At 35.2% G+C, this 20691-nt stretch overlaps 1 protein-coding gene and 1 long non-coding RNA gene across 4 annotated transcripts in view; one reads left to right on the plus strand and one right to left on the minus strand.

The window, feature by feature from the left end:
• Window positions 1-50: 50 nt before the first annotated feature.
• Window positions 51-20691, plus strand: part of LOC111940737 (uncharacterized) — a 39821-nt gene continuing 19180 nt past the window's right edge. The window contains exons 1-7 of one of the 3 annotated variants that reach the window (XM_086868547.1): window positions 51-137; window positions 503-612; window positions 8022-8113; window positions 9107-11620; window positions 14060-14242; window positions 18220-18387; window positions 20090-20191. In XM_086868547.1, coding sequence (XP_086724673.1) covers window positions 8056-8113; window positions 9107-11620; window positions 14060-14242; window positions 18220-18387; window positions 20090-20191 — 3025 coding nt within the window. In that variant the 5' untranslated portion in view covers window positions 51-137; window positions 503-612; window positions 8022-8055. Of the gene's footprint in view, window positions 138-502; window positions 613-7024; window positions 7259-7888; window positions 8114-9106; window positions 11621-14059; window positions 14243-18219; window positions 18388-20089; window positions 20192-20691 lie in introns of those variants that run through there. The other 2 variants (XM_086868548.1, XM_023943586.2) reach the window with 2 other exon arrangements.
• The window catches only part of LOC147648104 (uncharacterized), a 61170-nt gene continuing 45013 nt past the window's right edge, over window positions 4535-20691 (minus strand). The window contains exons 2-3 of the long non-coding RNA XR_015280754.1: window positions 16215-16303; window positions 4535-7605 (exon numbers count right to left, since the gene is read on the minus strand). This is a non-coding gene — a long non-coding RNA (uncharacterized LOC147648104). The remainder of the gene's footprint in view (window positions 7606-16214; window positions 16304-20691) is intronic.

The raw sequence follows: 20691 nt of genomic DNA on the forward strand, positions 1-20691 counted from the left end.
GTAGAATCATTCCAGTGTTGATTCTATAATTTGAACATTGTATTTTCTATAGGAGTGTTGGCAAGTCAGTAAATGATTACGTTGAAGTCTGGAACATGTGAGGGAAAAATGGGTGGATGTCAACAGGCTGATTAAAGGTAGACCAGTCATGATGCCTCATGGAATTAAATATACTAATCAGATTCTGAGCTTAGCAGACAGAAATAGAAAAAGAAGTGGAATAAGACTGTGAACATTGCTCCCTCTTTTATCTTTAATTTTAATTAGGTAATCTAATTCATTAAGACTTTTCAGACAAAGCTGACATTTTGTATCCGCTGGGTAATTTAGTTGTTATTTTTATTATCTGCTTTAGCTGTGAAGAGTTAAATAACTGGTAGTCCTTTATTGCTTCAGTGATTTGAAGAATATGTATATACGGCATATCATTGCTGACTGAATTTGATAGTACAGAAGGCGGTAAGTCTAAAGAAAAAAAAAATTAACTTTTTATTCTATTAAGCCTTAGCAAGACAACCAACCCATGCTTCCTGCACTTAGAAAAGCAAACTGTTCACAGACAGTCCATAACAGCAAGAATCTGAGGAAAATGAATATTGACTCATGGCAATGGTAAGTATAAAACTTTTTTCTTTAAATTTGACTCTATTAGGTAATATTCTGTAGCTACTAATTGTTACAATTCATCATGGTTTTTATAAAATATGGGAATTCTGGAGATTTTTTTCACAGTGAGAAAATATGACTGTTTTTCTAAATGATGGATTTTTAAGATGGATATTTGATTCCTAAGACTGTATTGATTATCTTATTTTAGCATATAAATATTATACATTTAGTGGTATATAATTTTGGAAATTAAAGCCTACCTGAATGAACTTCTCTTTGTTAGAAATATTGCCTTTCAGCAACCAGTATTTCACATTTGAATTTGAGGAGTACTATGATAAGATAACAGAATTAGTAGTCAAGAATGAATATTACATGTTGCTGAGTAGAGAAGCTTACTTTTGCATTTTTCAGCATTTAAATAACCCTGGATATTAATTTTTTTCCTTCTACCATGTCATCATCCTGCAAACTAAGCTAGCTTTGTTAAAGTACATTCTTATTTCTTTATAAGGAGAGAAGCATTCTAACATTGAGCTGTAGGTATTTTCTCAAGACCTCTGCCAAAGCTAAAAAAGAATACATGAAATAAGCATCTCAAATTCTTTTGTCATTCTAAATCTAAATTATTCTTTACTTATTTGGTGTAAATTGCTCCTCTGGAGAAAGTGACCCTGGAAAATACTGTGTCTTAGTTTTCCCATTTTAAATGCCAGAAATCAAATCCTGGAAGTTAGGAGAGGGTGACAGATTTTGCCCTTATTGTATTCTATGAACAATGGAAGATTTTCCATGCATAATTGTAATTTATATTTTATAGTCACAGATATTTTGAAAACAAAAAAACTACCTAATTTTCAAAGAAAATTTTATAGTGTAACTACTGTGCAGGGCTTTTTTGGTGGGCTGAGTTTCAAGTATAAGCAAATACTTGGAATTATCTGATTTATGTTGAGATGGATGAGCAGTTCCGAAACTCAGATAAATTGGAGAAATTCAGAGACTGAGAAAGAATTATAGTACTATGCTGACAGTAAAATATTTGACTATAGAAACTATATTTCATTATTGGAAATGGTTGTTAATGTATGTTATAGTGAGATTTCTACTAATTTCATGATAAATTGCTGCAAAATACTGGGAGGGTATTTCCTATACCTGCTGTCATTTTTGGTACTGAGAAAGCATGAATTCCATAGATAGCACTCTAAATATCAGATGGCAAACTCACTGGCATGAACAGGCTAATCCAGCTGATACTCAGTTTAGGAGGTTTTCCTTTGGTCTCTAAAATAGGAGTAGCAGAGGTCCAACAGTGTAAACAAAAATGACAATTTATGTGATTTTTAAAACACATTTTCAAAGCTTTTGATGAAGAAAAGTTATTTTATGCAGTAGGAAAGAGATGTCATACCCAACAAATTCTGTTCTCTATTTATAAATATGCTTTTACTTATATAATAATTAAATACATGAACATCCATTGTAGTAAAGTTGAAATATTCATTATTTAGTAATTGTGTTAAAATCATGATGGAATGTTTTATGGATCATTTACAGCACAAAGGCTACCTACTAGTCTTTTGCAGTGTAAGGCAGTGCACATTTTTAAATGAAAGTAAAAATGAAAAATGTTGGCACAGAAGTTTGATTTCTCCAGCATCTAAAATAAATGCTTATCTTTATTATTACATTATTTTGTCTTTTATTGCAAAAGCTCAAAATAATTGACCAAAAAGCAAGATTACTTAATAAGTAGACAGCTTTAAAGGAAATGAGTTTTACATAAGATTTTGCAGAATTTAAGAGCTGAAACCTGTTAACTTCTCCCTAAAAAGGTAGAAATGCCTGTGTATATACACTCATGATTTCTAATCTGTATTTCACTACAACTTTGCTGGCACTTGCATTCTCAGTGTTGAGTTAAAACATTCTTGAAAACATTTGACTGACTGCTACTTTAGTAGCATTTTCTAAATCTTAAGTGAAGAGATCCCTACCTGCAGGGACACAGCTTTAATGTATTGGAGAGAATAATATACCTATTATTTCTTTTCAAAAGATTGGTCAAAATTCATTTAACACTTCCTGCTGTGTCAATTTCTGCTTGTAGAAAAGTCAAAAATAATGTAAAATCTAATTACAGGTGGTTTGGGTTTCCTAAATATGCTGATTTATGGCATATGTGATGTTCTTAGTTGTTTAGACAGTAACCTTCCTTCTGAATCAGAATTGAAGAAATACTGATTGGTGTTTGCAATTTTTTTTGTGGTCTGAAAAAAGAGGATCCTGATTTGATGTGCTCTTTAAAAGTGCAACAGCTCAATTCATGAAATTAAATGGTTGATCAGTGGGTCCCAGTACATCAAGTGTTGCAGATTGATTTCATTGACCCATGTTTTTTCTGTTTCATTTGGATGTTCAGAGTTACATGGATACTGCCATATATCCACTGAGTTCATTTGATTGGAATCTGATTATTTGTAGACTTACGGTTCACATTTTTATTGATTTTGCAAAGTGCTATATGGTACTGTTGCAGTCCCTGTAAATGACTGTCTGCTTCCTTTTTTTCTAGACATTTTTCTAGATCTTTTTAAAGACCAGTCTTTTCAGGAAAATTTATAGGTGAACCTATGAGCAAGTGAAAATAGCATCCATTCCAGATGAGGAAGAGTGTGAGAAATACTGCTAATACAGGCATTTTTGATGGCATATTTTGTATGTGTTTGACTTAAAAAACATTCTTTGACATGAGATATGTTCTGCAGTTCTTCAGAAATGTGTGTTAAGAAATTATTCAAATAAAATTGTAGTGGCAGCTTGATAAGGAAAAAAGGGCAAAAACTAGAAGGTACTTCAGTAAGATGTACTTCAATGAGATAAGTAAAAGGTAAATCAGTGATGAGCCCTTTTTGCCTACTGTCTGTGGAACTCAAGGCTCTCCCGTACAACTCATACTAATGACATTGTAAATTATCTGTGGGGCATCTACCCCAGTGTATGAAGTCTAAAGTAGGAAATATTCCACCAACCACAGTCAGTACAGAGAATAAAAAGAAGAAATCAAGCAGTAAACTTTAGCATTTGCCTAGAGATATTTTTGAATCTCAGATGACTTTGGATAATTCTATTTGAGTCTCTACGGTTCTAACTGTGTCAGTTGTTTCACTGTGAGGCACTGAAACAGGCCACTCAGAGAAGCTGGAGATGCTCCATTCCTGGAGGTGTTCAAGGCCAAGCTGGATGGAGCTTTGAGCAACCTGCTCTAGTGGAAAGTGTCCCTGTCCATCGCAGGGGTGTTGGGATGAGATCATATTTAAGCTGTCTTCCAGCCTAAACCGTTCTATGACTGTATAATTCACATGGAAAATTCCAACTTTCATAATTAGAGGAGAGGAACTAAGCAGTAAGAGACTGGACCACACATAGCTTGTAACTTGAGAAGCAAAGTCAAAGCAATGATAAGTATGAAATACAAGCATATTGTGAAATACAAAGAGACACAATGGAAATGAACAAGAATAAAATTCAATGTAATTAAGTTCATCTAGGGAAATGGGTACAAAAAGTAGGATTCGGAATCCAAAGATCAACAGATCAGAATGATTTAATATTGAAAGACAGAAGGCAAGAGAAGTAAAATAATCTTGTTTGAAAAAGGCTTGATTTGGTATGTTGTGACAACTTTGTTCTGTAGACTGTGAGCACTGTAGAATTCAGTAGGGAAGTATTCAGTAAAGTACCTCTGAGTATGCTCATAGCAAAACCTTCTACAGCATAAGATATTGAATTGTAAGTAAGAGACTTTCAGTCTAAAAGGATAATTTATATTATCCTGATAGAACGTAAAATATTATACAAAGGTATTGTGTCATCACACCATTCCAATTCAGCATCAGCAAATATATTCTCCAAATTTTCCTTTCTTTTTTTTTCATTTGTCTTTTCTGACAGTCTTGTCTTTATAGGTTCACTGAACATGTTTTTTTCTTATTTTCACATAAAGTCTCCACAATTTAAGTATGTAAACATAAAGTAAAATAACTCCTGTATTTGTAAATTTATGTCCAATCAGTGTTTTTAAGGCAGCTTTTCCTGCATAACAAGATGAACTCAAAGGCATTCATTACAGAAGTGTTTTGGATTTTTTTTTGCTTTTATTATCACAGAGCTTATCATCATCTGGATGAACCTGAAGGAAACAGCATTACAGATGTTACCCACAATGAGAATAAACACATTCTAGACTTTCTAGTGCTTTACCTGTATTTACAGTGTGATATAAATACAAACATTTCTAGTGATCTTTTACTCAAAATTAGGATGTTGTTATTCTGGGCTAACCAGAGCACTAATCTATGTAGTAAGAATAACCTATCATGTAAGGAACTATGTCAGCAGACATTGGCTTCCATCCAAGCAAGTGCTGAATGCCTCTATTCCCAGCTAAGCTAATTTGGCTCATATACATCTAGTGTCCAGCAGTGGACAAAATAGTTCCTAAGGCAAGTTTTATCATGCAGTCCTGATAGTTCTTACAAATAATCCTTGCTCAAGTCAATAGGTATTCTTGTGAGGAAGACTGAAGGTGATGAGATTCCTAATTCTCTTATCGCATGTCAACCCCAGGACCAATGAAACAAGAGTAGACAAAGACAATGTGTGGGTAACATAAACAAAAAAGCAAATAACTGGTGCCTCTTCTGATGTGGTAGACCTTAGAGAAGAAAGGATAAATTAACATGTGTAAATGTTCGGCATTTACTTATGGGCAGCAAAACTATTTGCATCATTAAGTTGTTTCCAATGCTTTTTGAAATTTAAGGTATCAACAATTAAACACACTGCAGGTAAAATAAAAGTAATATGTAAATACTATAATTAATATCCAAGAGCTGATAAACTTAATCATGAAAACATTAGAGCTGGTAAAATTAATCACAAGTGGACACTGCAAATAATAATTATAATTTTGATCTACTTACTACCAATTACAGAAATTATTTTTAAAAATGCAGCCCAATCATCCTGTTAAACTATATTGTAAATCTCACCTTCGACAATCAAGCAAAATCTGTAATTCTACCTCTATAAACAACTGTGACCTGTGGCTGTTTCTACTGATGGTTTCATAGCTGCTTGCTCAGAGTTTTAAATTTTAGATGGTATTAGATCATTTCCCAAAACCCTGTCATGCAGAGAATCAACACTATCTACCTTCAGTACTTTCCGTGTCCCAGGATACCAAGTACACATAAATTTGAATAGTAGTAGAACTATTGATCATCTCAGACACAGAATTCCTTCTGCAAAGTCAAATTATATTCTACCATTAAGAAACCTGACAATACTGGTCATTTCAACTGTGAAGAGAAACTGAAATTAATATGGTTTTCTTTATAACCTTATAACTCTTTATAACTGATCTACAATCCTTTCTATCTCCTTAATATTCAAGCATCTTTCTTGCAGTAATTCTTTCTGGGATTTTAGATACTTTTTTATTCTTCAATCTATCTTCAACCAAGCAAACCTTATCCCCAAAGCCTTCATAATTCAAATCCACTGCTAACTGATTACAGATATGCCTATTATTCTTTCCTAAAAGTTAGGCTTTAAACACTTTATGTAAAAATGTGTCTCTGGCCTTATCTTGCATTCAGTAAAATTCAGAATTTGTTTAAAGAGTATTCTGTGGTGCATACAACCTTAAAAGTAACCATCAAATGTAAAGAGAAACTAAAGTAAAACAGGCAGCTCTTCTTGATCTGCAGTTAGTTTTTAGCGGCATTTTAGCAGTGACAATTTGAAACCATATTTCCTATATTGAGGTTAACCATTTAATTACTGACTAAAGAATAGGGGGGAAAAAAACCATGAAAATGGAATTCCCAGAGAATAATTAAAAGCAGTATAGCTAATGCAAGCATTTTGGAAATACAGCATGAAGGTCAGGAAGGTGAAGGGAAGGAATCGAATGTGTAGCATCTTCCTTAAGCTGAATTGAGGGAATTCCTAGAAGTAAAAGCATTTTCTCAGTTGCACCTTAGTGAAATATAACTGAAATCTCAACTGTAAAAGTCACATTAGGGTTCTGTTAGTTCCTAAAGTCATGAATATGTGCATTAATCTGCAGACCTGATATATGACACCTGAAATATGAGGTTGCTACTTATGGCATACTTGCATATGTAACTCTTTAAGAGAATATTGACATTTTTCTGTAACTGATGGGCCCTCCCTCATTCCCTACACTACAAATAGGTACCAGTCCTAGTGCTTGCCTCTGTGTCCTTTAAAACCTTGTATTTCATTTTAAGCTCATTCTTCCTACTGAAAAAAGAGTTCAATTGGTGGGTTTGGCTGTCTGTCAAGCTTTGACTAAAGCCTCCTGGAAAAAGTAGAGGTATATCTTCATACTGAAACTGAGAGTGTAAACATTCCAAAATTCCTGCTATGAAATAAGTACATGAATTTCCCACTCTCCCTGTAGTGTCTTCCAAAAAGACAGAAGAGAATTGCCTGCATTTTCCAACCAGATAGTGAATGTACACTGGCATATTCATTCAGGCCTCAAAGGAAAAAAAAAAATTCAGACACAGAAATTACTGCATCTTGAAAAAATTTCTTCCCAGTTGTTTGGCATGTATGTATCATGTATCATCTCTCATGTACGTATCATGTATCTATGTATCATGGCATACAGCAATGCATAATATTAGTCTTAAAATGTCAATACAAGTATTTTAAAAGCTTTATCCTTATAACAAGATTCACATATCCTCATTATACCAGGTAAGTTAGTGGCCTTAAAAATTCACTCACACTCCTTCCATAGTGATATATTTCATGTTCTGATAAACAGACATCAGAAGACTATTATGACAAATAACACTTGTAATTAGTTGATTTTTCCCAGCAATAACTCTGTTGATCTCCAAGATCATGCCTGTGATGTATTAGGTGTTCCAATAGTTCTCACTTCAAAGAATCCTGTCTCAGGAGAAAAAACTATTATTATTAAGTATTTTATTACACATATAAATAAGACTGAATATAAAATTAATGCTTAAAACAAAGTATTAATCTCAAAAAATCTGAATCAGATAAAATCATAGACTGTAAAAAGTCACCCACCACTCAAAGCTTCCGTAGACTTTAAAAGGTTTTAGTTCAGGCCCTATAACTGAGACCATGAGATCTTGACTTTAAGCTATTTTTTAAAAAATCTTCAGAAGTTGTTCCTAAATAACCAAAAGAAGAAATAAATGCATTAGTACCTGCTTTAGAACTTTTTCATTTTTTATTATAACAAGTTATAATAAAACAAGTTAGAAAACCTGACAGTTAGAAAGCAAAACTATTTCAGAGAAGCTTTCTCATTATCCAATGTTTTCCCTTCCACACAGAAAGCTAGAACACAGATGCCCTCGGTTCTTAGAAATGAGTAGAAAGAAAAGAAAAAGCTGCAAGAGCAGAAAGAGCTCTGATTCCAGAGAATGTAAGTTTACAGAAATATTTAATATAAAGTAAAATCAACAGGAACATATGTGGCTGTTCTTAACTTACCCATCAAGATAGAAATTCACCTTTGTGCTCAAAGCTGTTTGTCAGATTGGAAATATTTACACTTAAGTGTGGGTACATTTAGGCAATGTCTTTTTTTTTTATTTTAGTTGAGCTTCTATCCTGGCTATTTCTGGTAAAGGCTTTTTGAATATATTTTTGTTACATTGCTTCAAAATCTCATCTTTCTTGGTGTAAATCCCAGTGTTGTCTTAGTTTAATAGTTTGTTCTAATCCTGTTTATGCAGATGTCATTATGAAACTGTTACCCTATAATGCACATGACCTATGCTAAAAAATGAATGAAGCAAGACAGAATTTTACAAAATCTTGTCTAGTACAGCCAGGAAACATTTTATTCCACTTAGATCAGGTAGCTGTGAGTCACATCTCCTGGAACTGTGCCACTGACCTGCTGTCTGATTGTGATCATATTAGTTAATCCCTTTGTTTGCTCATCTGTGAAGGGATTATAAAAGTCAACTTGGGTAGAATTTACCCAAATTGCAAGGAGGCAGTGGGATGTTAATTGATCCAGTGTGTTCACCAAAACAAAGTAAATACTAGGAGGAGTAATACAATTTAAAATGTAGTTCTTATTATAAGCAAATAGACTACCTTATGCCCTAAAAAAAGCAAAAATTTCTTTTTAAAAAGTACAAATATATTGAATTTCTCAAACCAGAGTGAATTAATGTGGCCCACTTTGTTTATCTGATTTCACATTATTTAGCAGATCACTTGACACATCAGATGACTTGACAAAGCAAGTTAATACTGAAATTAAAAAAAAAATGTGGAAAATACACTAGATCTTAAAGAGAGTATAGGCCTTTTCTATGAAAACTGTCTCAAAGTTAATCACACAATTATGAAACTGCATACCAAATCACAGGAATTTTTTTTTCTTTTTTTTACCTTAAATTAGGTGCACAGTTGTCACCCATTTGTAAATGCCAACAAAGTGTAGGAAGCCTTGAAAATAAAGCACATGAGGCTCTTTCTCACTGCACAGAGCCACTGGATATAAAGGGTGCTGAAGAAGATGGAAAAGATAATGAAAACAAGAATCAGAGTAGCTCAAATGTTTCTGAAAAGAGACACCTTAATAACGTATCAGACAGTGAAACAGAGGGGAAGAAGGAGAAAAACTGCCCTCCTAAAATTTTCTCACCTCAGCAAGATGAAATCCTAGCTACAGTAACTTTTAGTGAGTCAGACAGCTCATCCAAAGGAAAAATTACACTGTGGGGCAAGCCAGATTCTTCAGATGCCATCAGCTTTTCCACTGGAAAAATTTCTGCAGAAGTAAAACATGGCTCTTTTAATGTGAAAGTAGAGATTAAGAATATTTCTTTGTTTGATTCTGAAACAAAAGTTGTGGATGAAAAAAGGAAAAGTTCAAAGAACAAGAAATGTCATGAAAGACAGTGCCAGAAAAGTCAGTGTTCAAAATGTTCAAAATGCCAGTGCCCTTCAAGTGATCACTCAGCAGAGCACAGTGGGAAATGCAAGGCATCGTCTAAGCATAAAATTCAAACTGCCATCAATGAAAGTGTCTCCCTGGAAATGAACATTGAAACAAAGGACATTCAGGTGGAATATACCAGCAAAAAGAAAAATCTGAAAGTTAACCTCAAAGCTGGTGAGCAGGCACAGAGTAAACCACTCAACAGGGAACAGGAAGATATGTATTGGAGTGAAACAGATTATTCTTTAATAGAGACACTGTGTAATACAGACTGTAGGTCATCATTTAGCTATGGTGAAGAAGCAGATTATGCATTCCCAGATGGATATACGCTTCTCCCTCCACCTAAAGAATTTGCTGACTGTGACAAAATGCACCTGGATACAATTGCAGAAGGCGTATCTTTGTACCCTGTTAACAGCAGAAAGGAATCTGAGGATCTCACTACAGCATTGAGTATTTGGGGGAAAGAAAGTTATTTCTGTAAACTTAACACAGAGGACTATGAAGACCACACCAATGAAAAGGAAGATTTTTCAAAGGATAAAATACTTTTCTCAAAAATAAATAATGCTAATTGTCTTGTAGCTATTAATACCTTGCATAATCTAAACAATGGGAAAGAATGCGTTAGCAATGTATTAGGTCAAGAAAGAAATAACTGTGACAAACACAGAGACATGGGGCCAAAAACAGCAAGAAGAAAGTCTTTCCCAGATACTACCCTGGAGGTACCATCACCAGTTCACCCTAGAAGGGATTCTGGCTTTTACTCACTGCCATCCTTAAACGTATTGCTTAAGGAGACCAAAGCAGGAGATGTCCATAACAGGAACTCACATATTCCTGCTAAATATAAGGAACTTTGTAAGTGTCCTGACTTGACCTCCTCTCTGACAGAGCTTTGCAAGTCTCCCAACTTGACCTCCTCAATGAGAAATTTGGGAAGTCTTAAGTCTTCATATCAGTATGCTTTCACATCATTTGACCGTAATATTACCATTTATCCGTCTGAGCCTGAAGATGTCTGTCTAGATGGCACTTTTTTACTGAATGACTATGCAGACTGTGTGGGAGAAGATGAAGAAACAGAAGAAACATTAATGGAGAGTCTTCATTCCAGTGGTACTATATATGACAAAAAAGAAAATGGCCATGAAGAGCCTCTGGGAAACCTATCCATGTGGGAAGAAGATTTTGAGTCTACTGAAGCTTTAGATAAAGAGAAGTCAGAGTATAACTCTGTAGAAAAACATATTGAATGGCAAAACAAAGCTCGCCTGGTACAAGCCTCTCCACTTTCTACTAGCCCTTCAGGTGAATTTGTTAATGACAAAGAAAGTACTAATTATGCCTCTACAGAAAGCATCCCAAAACAAAGTTCAGTTTTACAGTTAAATGTTCACCCACCTTATGCAGAGTCTGAGGTAACAAATAAAAGGAGAGAGCCAGTACTGACTGACCCTCCACTGATAACTGGAGAAGTAGAAGGAAGGCTTGTCCAAGGTGACACTACCTTCATACCTGAATGTTTTGGCTCTGCAGTAAGGAGAGAACCTAACCTTACTTGCAGTGTACAAGAAAGATCCTTTCTGTCATCATCGTTGTTAGATCACAAAGAGCATGGCATGAATAAAACATTGGAAAGCCTTTCTGAGGTACAGGACATATCTGGAGATGTCCTTGTTGAATCTGATTCCCATAACAATTCGGCACTGGCTTCCATATTACCTGCCCCTTCAGTATGCACAGAAAAGAAAGAGAATTTGACAGAACATTCAAACATTAAGCAAAGATTGGAGAACTTTTGCAGTAAACAGTCAGTTGATGACAGTTTAAGGAGAGATCCTGGAGCAAATCAACTATCTCTGTTAGTCAATTCCAGTTTTGAAGAAATTGAGTCAAATTTTGAAATGAAAGATTATTATGAGAATGCAGATATCTCATCATCAGTAAAACAGATTAGTAAAGGTAGGTGCTATAAGACTTTTCAAGTTAATATCACACACCTTTTGCTTTGGAGCTTTTGTGACATCTGTTTTCTTGAAAAATAAATGTATATTGAAAGTTTACAATGATGTTGTTATGATACATATTTGTCTGTGAGGTTATGCCTATAACTCCATATGCAGTTATCCTGCTGAGGATTCTAGGAACCATCTTGCAGAGTCAAGAAACAGAAATTTGAAAAAATAATAATAAATTAATGCAGTTTTGATCAAAAAGCAGTTTTTACATTAAACTTTCCATCTGTCCTATACATCTAGTGAGAGAAGCAACTACCATTGCAGGAAGTGATAGTAAAAGCAGTTGCCATGTGATACGAACTCAGAGCACTCAAATATGAACTCAAAGTCAGTGTTTAAAAGCACATGGCTTTCAAATCCAATATCAATATGAATACTGAATATATATGAATACTAAGTACATCTCAGTCTTAATTCTGGCTGAATATTTTCACGGAATGACCATAAGGGATCCTTTAACCTGCTTTTCTCCTCTCTCTTATATGTCTGAAAAAACTGCATTAAAAAAAGGCTTATTTTTAATAGCTAATATTTTACAAAATTTCTTGTCTTCCTTTTTATAATCTATCTACCTGTATGCATAACTGGTCATTTGAAAGGAGTGTTTTGAACTATAAAATTATTAAACTATCCTGGGACATAGCACAATACAATGTGAGCCTTTTACATTATGAATATGTACACACATATATGTTGCTGTAATATCACTCCGAACACTTTAATTTTATTTTTATAATATCAACCTGTTTATATGCAAATATATCTCAGATTTACCTCCCCAGCAGATTTGGAGGTTAAAAGGTTTGTACTGTTGAAAAATATACATTTTATTATGGAAAATAGCTTATATAATCCCAGTTCAAAGCAGCTGAAGTTTTTTAGTTCTTGTAGTTTACCATACCTGCAAAAAAGACTGGTATGATCTTTGTGGCTGTCTTGTTTGGTATTGGTAATGGAAATTTTAAAAAATACTTAGTCTATATAAACTACATAGATATACTACATAGATAAATATTGCTATATAGACCAATATCTCAATATCAGTATCTCAATACCAATATCTCAGTATCAATATATAAAACAGAGAATTGATGAAATGGAAACCTCTATAGAACGAGCTATAGAACTAAGATACTAAAGGAAAACTGCATGCCAAAATCCTTGACTTTCTGGGCATTAGACCTAAATGGCTAAGGGCACAGAATAGAAGTAAGGTGTAGCTATGTCTTTCATTTTCATTTTATTTTCTCTTATTTTATTCTCTCTTCCCTTTTGCCCCTTGCTAAGAATTATCTGTGTGGGTTCTTTCTCATACCTATCATCTCACTTTGGCCCTCTTTTGGTCCAGGGTCATATTTTGATTTTTCTTCATTCCTAGCAATTCTATGGAGGTCCTACATTAAACGAATAAATGTGTACATCCAGAATAAATTTTACTCATTCATATGAATTTAAATCCACTTTTAGTTTGAGACTAGCAGCCTACTTTGCCAAGACACTGGGCGGTGTAGGACTTCTGGAGTTTAGTAATCCAGTGACACTGGAAAGCAAATGTGTCATTTTTCAGCAGAGAGTGAGAATATCTAGAGCAGAGGAGAAGAGATGCCTCTATGATGAACAGACTGGGGGAAAGGTGATCTAGAAGTCTCTTGATGTTCTGGGGACTTCAAAAAAAGGACCCATGCAGAGGGCGTTACAAGGGCACTGCAAGAGATAGGTTTCCTAACTCTCAGCAATGGTCTGGAATAGTGCCCTGGAATGCCCTTGCCCATTACATATGTCTGTGATGAATATCTGGCTGAAGCCAGAAAAAGGCTGTACAGTCATGAGTGTACAATCATCCTCCAGTGAGCCTGTGAAGGCTGGACTTTCTCCCTATCTGCCCTTGCCAGTGGCTACAGTCACATTTTCAGAACAGAATATAACACAAAATCTGTTTTACAATTGTATATGAAGTAATACTACAACAAGTAAGTTTATTCTGCCTTAACTAAAAGGAAATCTAAACCACAAAAATCTTCATGCATGTCTTGCAAGATTATTGGTGTTCAAATAGGAGTTTATATATCTATCTACTGGCCACTTTGAAAATGTAAGGTGTTAAACAAGATCCATGAGTGATTTACAAGTTTCTGCATTAAAATAGTGAGGTACAAATGACTACGTAGGTATTTAACTAGAGATACTTCTACTTCTTGCTGCATAAAGGCCTTAAGCAGTCTAAAATATATACTTTCTGAATATTTTCAGTATTATTTGGTATTTTCATATATGTGTTGGTTAGATTATTCTTGTATTTAGAATGTAGAAATATTAAACAGTAAAAATACTTGTACAAGTCGGGTCACATATTTCTCACAAACAACGTCTGGTTATTACTTAGACTTGAAATCAGAAATTAATGAAACCAGAAAGTTACCTTTGAAGAAAGACACCAGATCAAGTGACAGTTCCCAGGAAGATGCAATAGACCAGTGGGCCAGAAGACGGAAGCAGTTCAAAGACAGCAAAAAATGCAGTTCAACTGGAGGAAGCTCCATAAACAGCACAATTACTGAGGGATCAAGTGAGTACTTTATTATTACACTTGGGATCTTTCCCCTTTTTGTGATTGACACTATGACAAGGTTTTCAACTTAGGAAATTAGCTGCCGTTTACTATCTGAGTGTTTGTGTTAGTCATTATTATGAGTAACATGAAGCATCCTTTCTCCTTGGTTAAGCAAACAATCTGACTAAAAAAACCCACTTGATTCTACCCTGCATGTTCATGGTAGAACATGTTCAAATAATATGCTCACATGATATTAAGAAAAACTCTAGGCACAAACATGTAATCACATGGCAGCAGGTTTGAGGTTGTAACAAAAATTATAATGCTGATATCTACTTATGTCGAAGCTGTGCTGAGGTGGGAGTCTTTCTCTCCTCACAAAGGTAACCACCCGCTCCAACTTGAATCTAGGCTTGTTGCCTAGATTGTTATTCACTGTGACTCATAACTGTCTCTTTAAGAAATCTGTCACCTTGCCACATGCAAATTCATCAGCTTAAACTTCATGGGAAGGAAATCTAAGACGAACTTCTTAGTGAATTTACATTTCATGCAGATGGAGCCATCAAGCAAAAATTGCAGTCTAGGGGGAGAATTTGTAGTACTTCTTGACGCCACCTTGCCTCTTGTTTTGCTATTTCAGTAATACAAGACATACTTTGTAGTGATGAAGAAACGTGCACTTCCCTGTGGAAATATTTTGTGTTACAATGACTACTTTTGGTACAGGAAATTTTATTTGTAGATATATAACCTCCTCTTTGAAGAAGAGAAAATACAGCCTATAGAAGACTCTGAACTCTAAGACTTCAGTGCAGGTCCAATAGATGATAAACTATAAATATGTTGCATACCTGTACCAAAGAGGTAAATCCTACATCAACAGAGCCTCAATTCACTGCCCAAACATAGATTTCAGTTGCCAGCTGGGATACCAAGAGAGGCCTGAGATATGTGAACCAAAAGGGAAGCCAAGCCTTTTTGAAGTATTAATTGAACAGCAAGCAGGATACCCTGAGGTGTCTGATATGGTACAGGCTGCCTATGTTCAGGTAACTGAGCCAATTCCTAAAGTTTAAATGCCTATTAACAAAGAAGGCCTGACTGACATTTCACATGAAAATAAAGAAGCTCTTTATTGGTAGCAGTTTTCATTACTTTCCCCTGAAACAGACTCTAGGCCATCATATTAGGACTAGAAAGTTACTATGTCAAACTACCTGAGCACAAAAATACCTACCAGAAGCTATACACACCAGGGTAAACTGTTCCTTGATTTCAACAGTAATGTCTCTTGAATATAAAGCTGGACCATAAATTTTACTAAGTCAGGCACATATTGGTTTCATAGAGAAAGAATATATATATATATACACATTTAAGAAATCAAAGAAGTCAAAAAAAAGCAAGTTACAAGAGTTAGAATTGCTTTCCTTGAGACAAAGTTTTGGGTAGCACAATGCTACCCAAGTTTGAATGGCAGCCTTTAAACAATGGAGATATTCCTGCAGCTCTGAGACATATACAGAGAAGCTGGGGGAACCCAGAGGTTTCCCTGCAATTCCTGGAAATCTCAAGGATGCAGATGACTTGCAGCACAGCACTGTCCTTGTTAGTGCTAACAAATGGGATCTTGTGGGGCGTCACTCATGCTAATACAGTTAACACAGGGCAAAACAAAAGTCAAAGATAAACCTTGTTCCTGGTGCAATTAGACACAACTTTGCTGTGCAATGGACACAGTATCACAATCCCACAAGCCTGACTGCGATTCGGTCACTGGAATTCCTCTGAAAACACATCAGACAATATTTGTGCTTACGCACATTGTAAAGAGTTGAGCCTCTGAATAGAGAGGGTTAACAAGTTACCAAGTTTTACTGCCTGGCAAGTTGGGCACAGAGCACATCCACAAAAAGCCAGTAACTACCCAATCAGACGCTGGTTTGAGGGGAGATGGAGATAATAGAAATCCCATACTTACTTTATGAGGCCATCCTCCATGTAAATGTCAGCATAGAATGACTGGTCATCATTGACTATTTGCCCTCCTTTAATAAGGAGACGATTACTCTGAAAAGGGAAGAGCACAGCAGCTGTCAGTAGCATGTAATACACCTGCTTCATTCACTTTTGACTGAGAGGGTGGTTAGACACTGGCACAGGTTGCCCAGGGAGGTTCCAGATGCCCTAACCCTGTCAGTATTCAAAGCCAGGTTGGTTTAAACCCAGGGTGGTCTCCAGAACAGGTGACTGAGCAGACAATTCTGACACAAATTCTTACATTTTGGATACTATGCTGTAGGACTAAGACTTCTGTCCCTTTTGGTTTATTAGCTTGACTGTTCCACTGTGTTGGCCGACCTGAGACAACTCTGATTGACATATGGAAGCAACAGCTTCTTACATTCTTACTTCCAGCATCTGGGGGGGAAGAATTTAAATGTGCTTGTTTTTGACACACCAGTTTGACATCTGTTCTGAAAAGTCAAGGAGAAAAGATAAATGTTTTGGCATAATTCCATACTGTCAGCATGGCAGTGTGTATATTTTGCCCATTTGTCACATTTTAACCTACTCTAACTCTACTACAATTATAAAAATTCAGTATTAAACTGGAAAAATACTGTGCTGTACTGAGTTGCTTGGTGCTAGTCTAGGTTTTAATTTATGCATTCATGGTAGCAAGGTAAAATGAGCTTTAAACATATTAGCATAGTAATATTTATTTGCTAATAGCTTCTTAGACTGAAGTATAAGTTAAGCATGTCATCTCATACTTTCTACATAATAAGGGAGCAGTCAGTGGATGTGGAGTATTTGTCTAGATAGACACAATTGAGCACATTTTCTAAGTGACGAAAGGACTGCCACTTAGATGTATTCAGGAAGTGACTTCCCAAACAAATATAACTTTAAATAAAGGCAAATTTTTATCTTCTCTGTTTTTAAACTGGAAATCATTTTACATCAAACAAAGGATAAACAAAGCAAACAGATCCTTCCTTCAGCTGCATTAAATCTAGCTGCATTATACCAGGCATTCATACTGAAATTTCATACTGAAATGTGATGTTTTTTTCCACTCAGAAAACTTATCTTTTCAGTCTATTTGTTAGCACAGCATCTGATGATGTATACTTATATATGACTTTCACCATCCAGTCTTAACTTTGAAGTTCCAACTCCTGATCTGCTTCGGATGTTATCAGACTGTTACACAACCTTTTTATTCACATTCAACTTGCTGTTTATAATCTGTCACAGGCCACAGCTGCCTGACATCCTATTGCCTTGATAGCCTCAACTTTAGCAGAGAACTAGAATTGTCATCCATCTCCATGTGAACTCATTGCAAGACACTGTGAATATAAATTATTATAAAATATGAATCTGAAAATCCTCATAACACATAACACATCATACAAATATTCAACAGCCTTTGAAGAAACTAACAAAGAGTTCTGTGGTAAAAGAAAAAAACCATTACCACCAAACTGTTATTTCCTCACCTTCTTTTTTTTTAAAAAAGGTCTTATGTCTGAAAGAGCTAAGATTAAGCAAACAGAAAATGTGGCCATCAATGCCCCAGTCATGGAAGATACTTTTCATCTTCTCTTTTGTCTCCTGATATGCACTGAATTCATACTAAATTTCTAGAAGATTTGATTTCCTAATCAAATGGGTCACATAAGATAGCTTAAGAACTAACTAAAGCCAGATTTGTCTTAAAGAGTTGCAGCTCCTGTTTTGACTTCACTTCTTACTCAAGTCCAACGTGCATTAGCCTCCAGTATTGTGATCTTATAGTTGGAAATCCTTGCAGACTTCTCCTTTAACAGCAGCAAAATTGAGGAACGCAGTAAAAACATTACCAACAGTATATTATGAAGTTTGTGGCACTTCTTCATGCTGAGTGGCTCAGGTCTCTTATTCTTCATGAATTTTCTCTCCTGACATAACTTTTACTTGTTTTATCATCATGACAGTAAATTCAGAGGATGCTCGATCAGTAGATCTGGGACTATATTCTGAAAATGAAGACAGAGGTTTTTATACAGAAAACTTCCATTCTGCTTCCTGGGTTTTCAGAGGAGATGATGTCTCTCCAGATAACAGTCCTAGATGTCTCAGCAAAAGACCTAGACCAGTGGCAAGTAAGTTGGCTAGAGCAACAGGTAATAAATGGTGTAAAAATGGGCACTCTGAGGATTTCAGGAGAACAGCATTTTGGAGAAGATATTGGTCACTTATGCTAAAAATGGGAAAAGGAGCAATCCAAGAATCTAAAAGAGTATTAAAAAATAAATAGTTCTTATTTAGCTATTGTCTTGCAAAATATCATCATTACTTGATAAACTGGTAAAGGTACATAACTAAACCTCATGAGATAAGGGTAGAGGCGATGTAATTCCATGACTTCTTATATTCTTCTTCATAGAGATATTTATGGTCAAAAAGTGGATATAAAATCTGTTTTACATCAAACTTTCAGAAATAGTTGATCCAGAAATAAAATAGTTATTTGTTATGAGTATGGAGGGTTGTTCTATTCGTAGTTTAAATCTGTGCAAACAGATATAGTGAGCAACTTTTTCTGGGGGATGGGAGGTTTCTCAGAGGTTAAGTTACTCAAAAGTAACACAGTTCAAAGAACTAAGACAAACACCCCTATAGCTACCCCTATAGCTTTCTAGGGAATTGTTCGTTATTGGAGCTTATAAATCATTCAGAATATGAGAGAAAACAAATGTCTTCTATAAATCTGATACGAAAAATTTCCCTTAACACACATGAGAATATTCTGGAAAACCATTTTGGTTGCTTCTTCTTCCAGGGGCAAGCTCAGAACTTCAGCAAGATAGTTAAAGTCAGTATTGAAGTATCTATTTTGGACAGGTAGCATCAATTGGCCTGTTAGTAAAATAACCTTTAAAGCATTTTCTGTCTTCCAAATATTACACAATCTGAAGACAAAATAGTTATCATAAATTACTATTGAATTGGCCTCCATTAAAAAAAAAACAAAAACAAAAACAATGCAGTAAGGTAGTCAAATTATCAAAACCAGATGCTCCATGAAATCAAATTTACACTGAAGTTCTTCTCAAGCACAATATTTGCTAAAGAACCAGGCCATTTAAGTCAGAATAATAATACGATTAGACTCTAAGAAAAAAATGGAAATAGGCAATTAGACCCTGTTCTTCCTTTTTACTGGGGCTGATCCCTTTAAGTGTTAAATTCTGCTGAGTTGAAAGAGATTTCAGCCCCACCTTGGCAGAAGATGCCACTGTGGCTGGGGAGTTTGAACTACAGGAATGGAAGGCAGTGTGGGAGTGTGGAGTGGCATGATAAACAGAAGAAACTATCCAAAAGATAGAGGCATTTTGAAATATAAAAAGAATGAAACTACAATAAACAATAATAATAAATTATTATTACAATAAATAAATAGATTTAAACCCATTTGAGAAATTAGAGTATATTTTGTATTTTCAGCATAGAGGCACAGAGACCACAAGGGTTTTTCTCTCCCAGAATACCATCAGTAGAGTGGAATACCTGAATACTTCAGCTTTTCATTACAAAGTCCAGCAGCTTAATTTAAACTGCCGTCTGCCTATGCCCTAATATGAATGATATTTGATCTGTTGCAGTGTGAAGGGTGTCTGTGTCTGAGGACAAGCACTAAATAGCCAGGAGTGATACTGAAAGACCCCAACCATTTGTAGAATCAGTACACTGATCTGTTACACTGGGTAACATTCAGTGTCTACAAAAAGTTTTAAAAACAGACTGCAGCATATTAAATTGAATATGTAGAGGAAAAAAAGTTATCTTTCTTCCTGTCTCCAGTTCGAGAAAGAACAGTGAAGATTGCTAAAGGAACTGGCAATTACCCTTGGGGTTTCAGGATCCAGTTCTCAAAGCCTATCCTTGTGACTGAAGTTGACACAAGTAAGTTAACAACTGGTTAATTTCTCCTGTGGAAAAATATAAAAAATAAATGCATAATGTTGTGATATACACTGGTATAATGATATATATATGTACATTATATAATATGATCTAAATAGTATAGGACATCTGTTTTATAATAATTTATAATATAGAAGTACACCATAATTTTCATAATTACTGGGTGCAAGGTATTTAATAGCATGAACTGCTCATAAACAACTGTCTTAGAGCCCCACTATCCCTAGGGGTAAATCAGACTCCACTGCCCTGTCTTCTTCCATGTCAGTTCATACCTTGTGCAAATGCTTGCATTCAGCTTCCCTCGAGATGCAAAGTCTAAAACTTTTGTAGGCTGACATCTTTTCTTTCTAAAGAAGCCTTTAGAAATGAAAATGAGGATGCAGTGATCCTTCTAATATTTCTAAAAATCTTATTGGCTAGGGACGCTTCTGATTGGATCCATTCAGCCACCTGTCAGTCCTGACAGGTGGGGTGTT

The sequence above is a fragment of the Cyanistes caeruleus genome, chromosome Z (genome assembly GCF_971803275.1).
Source record: "Cyanistes caeruleus chromosome Z, bCyaCae1.hap1.1, whole genome shotgun sequence".
NCBI classification, from domain to species: Eukaryota; Metazoa; Chordata; class Aves; order Passeriformes; family Paridae; genus Cyanistes; species Cyanistes caeruleus.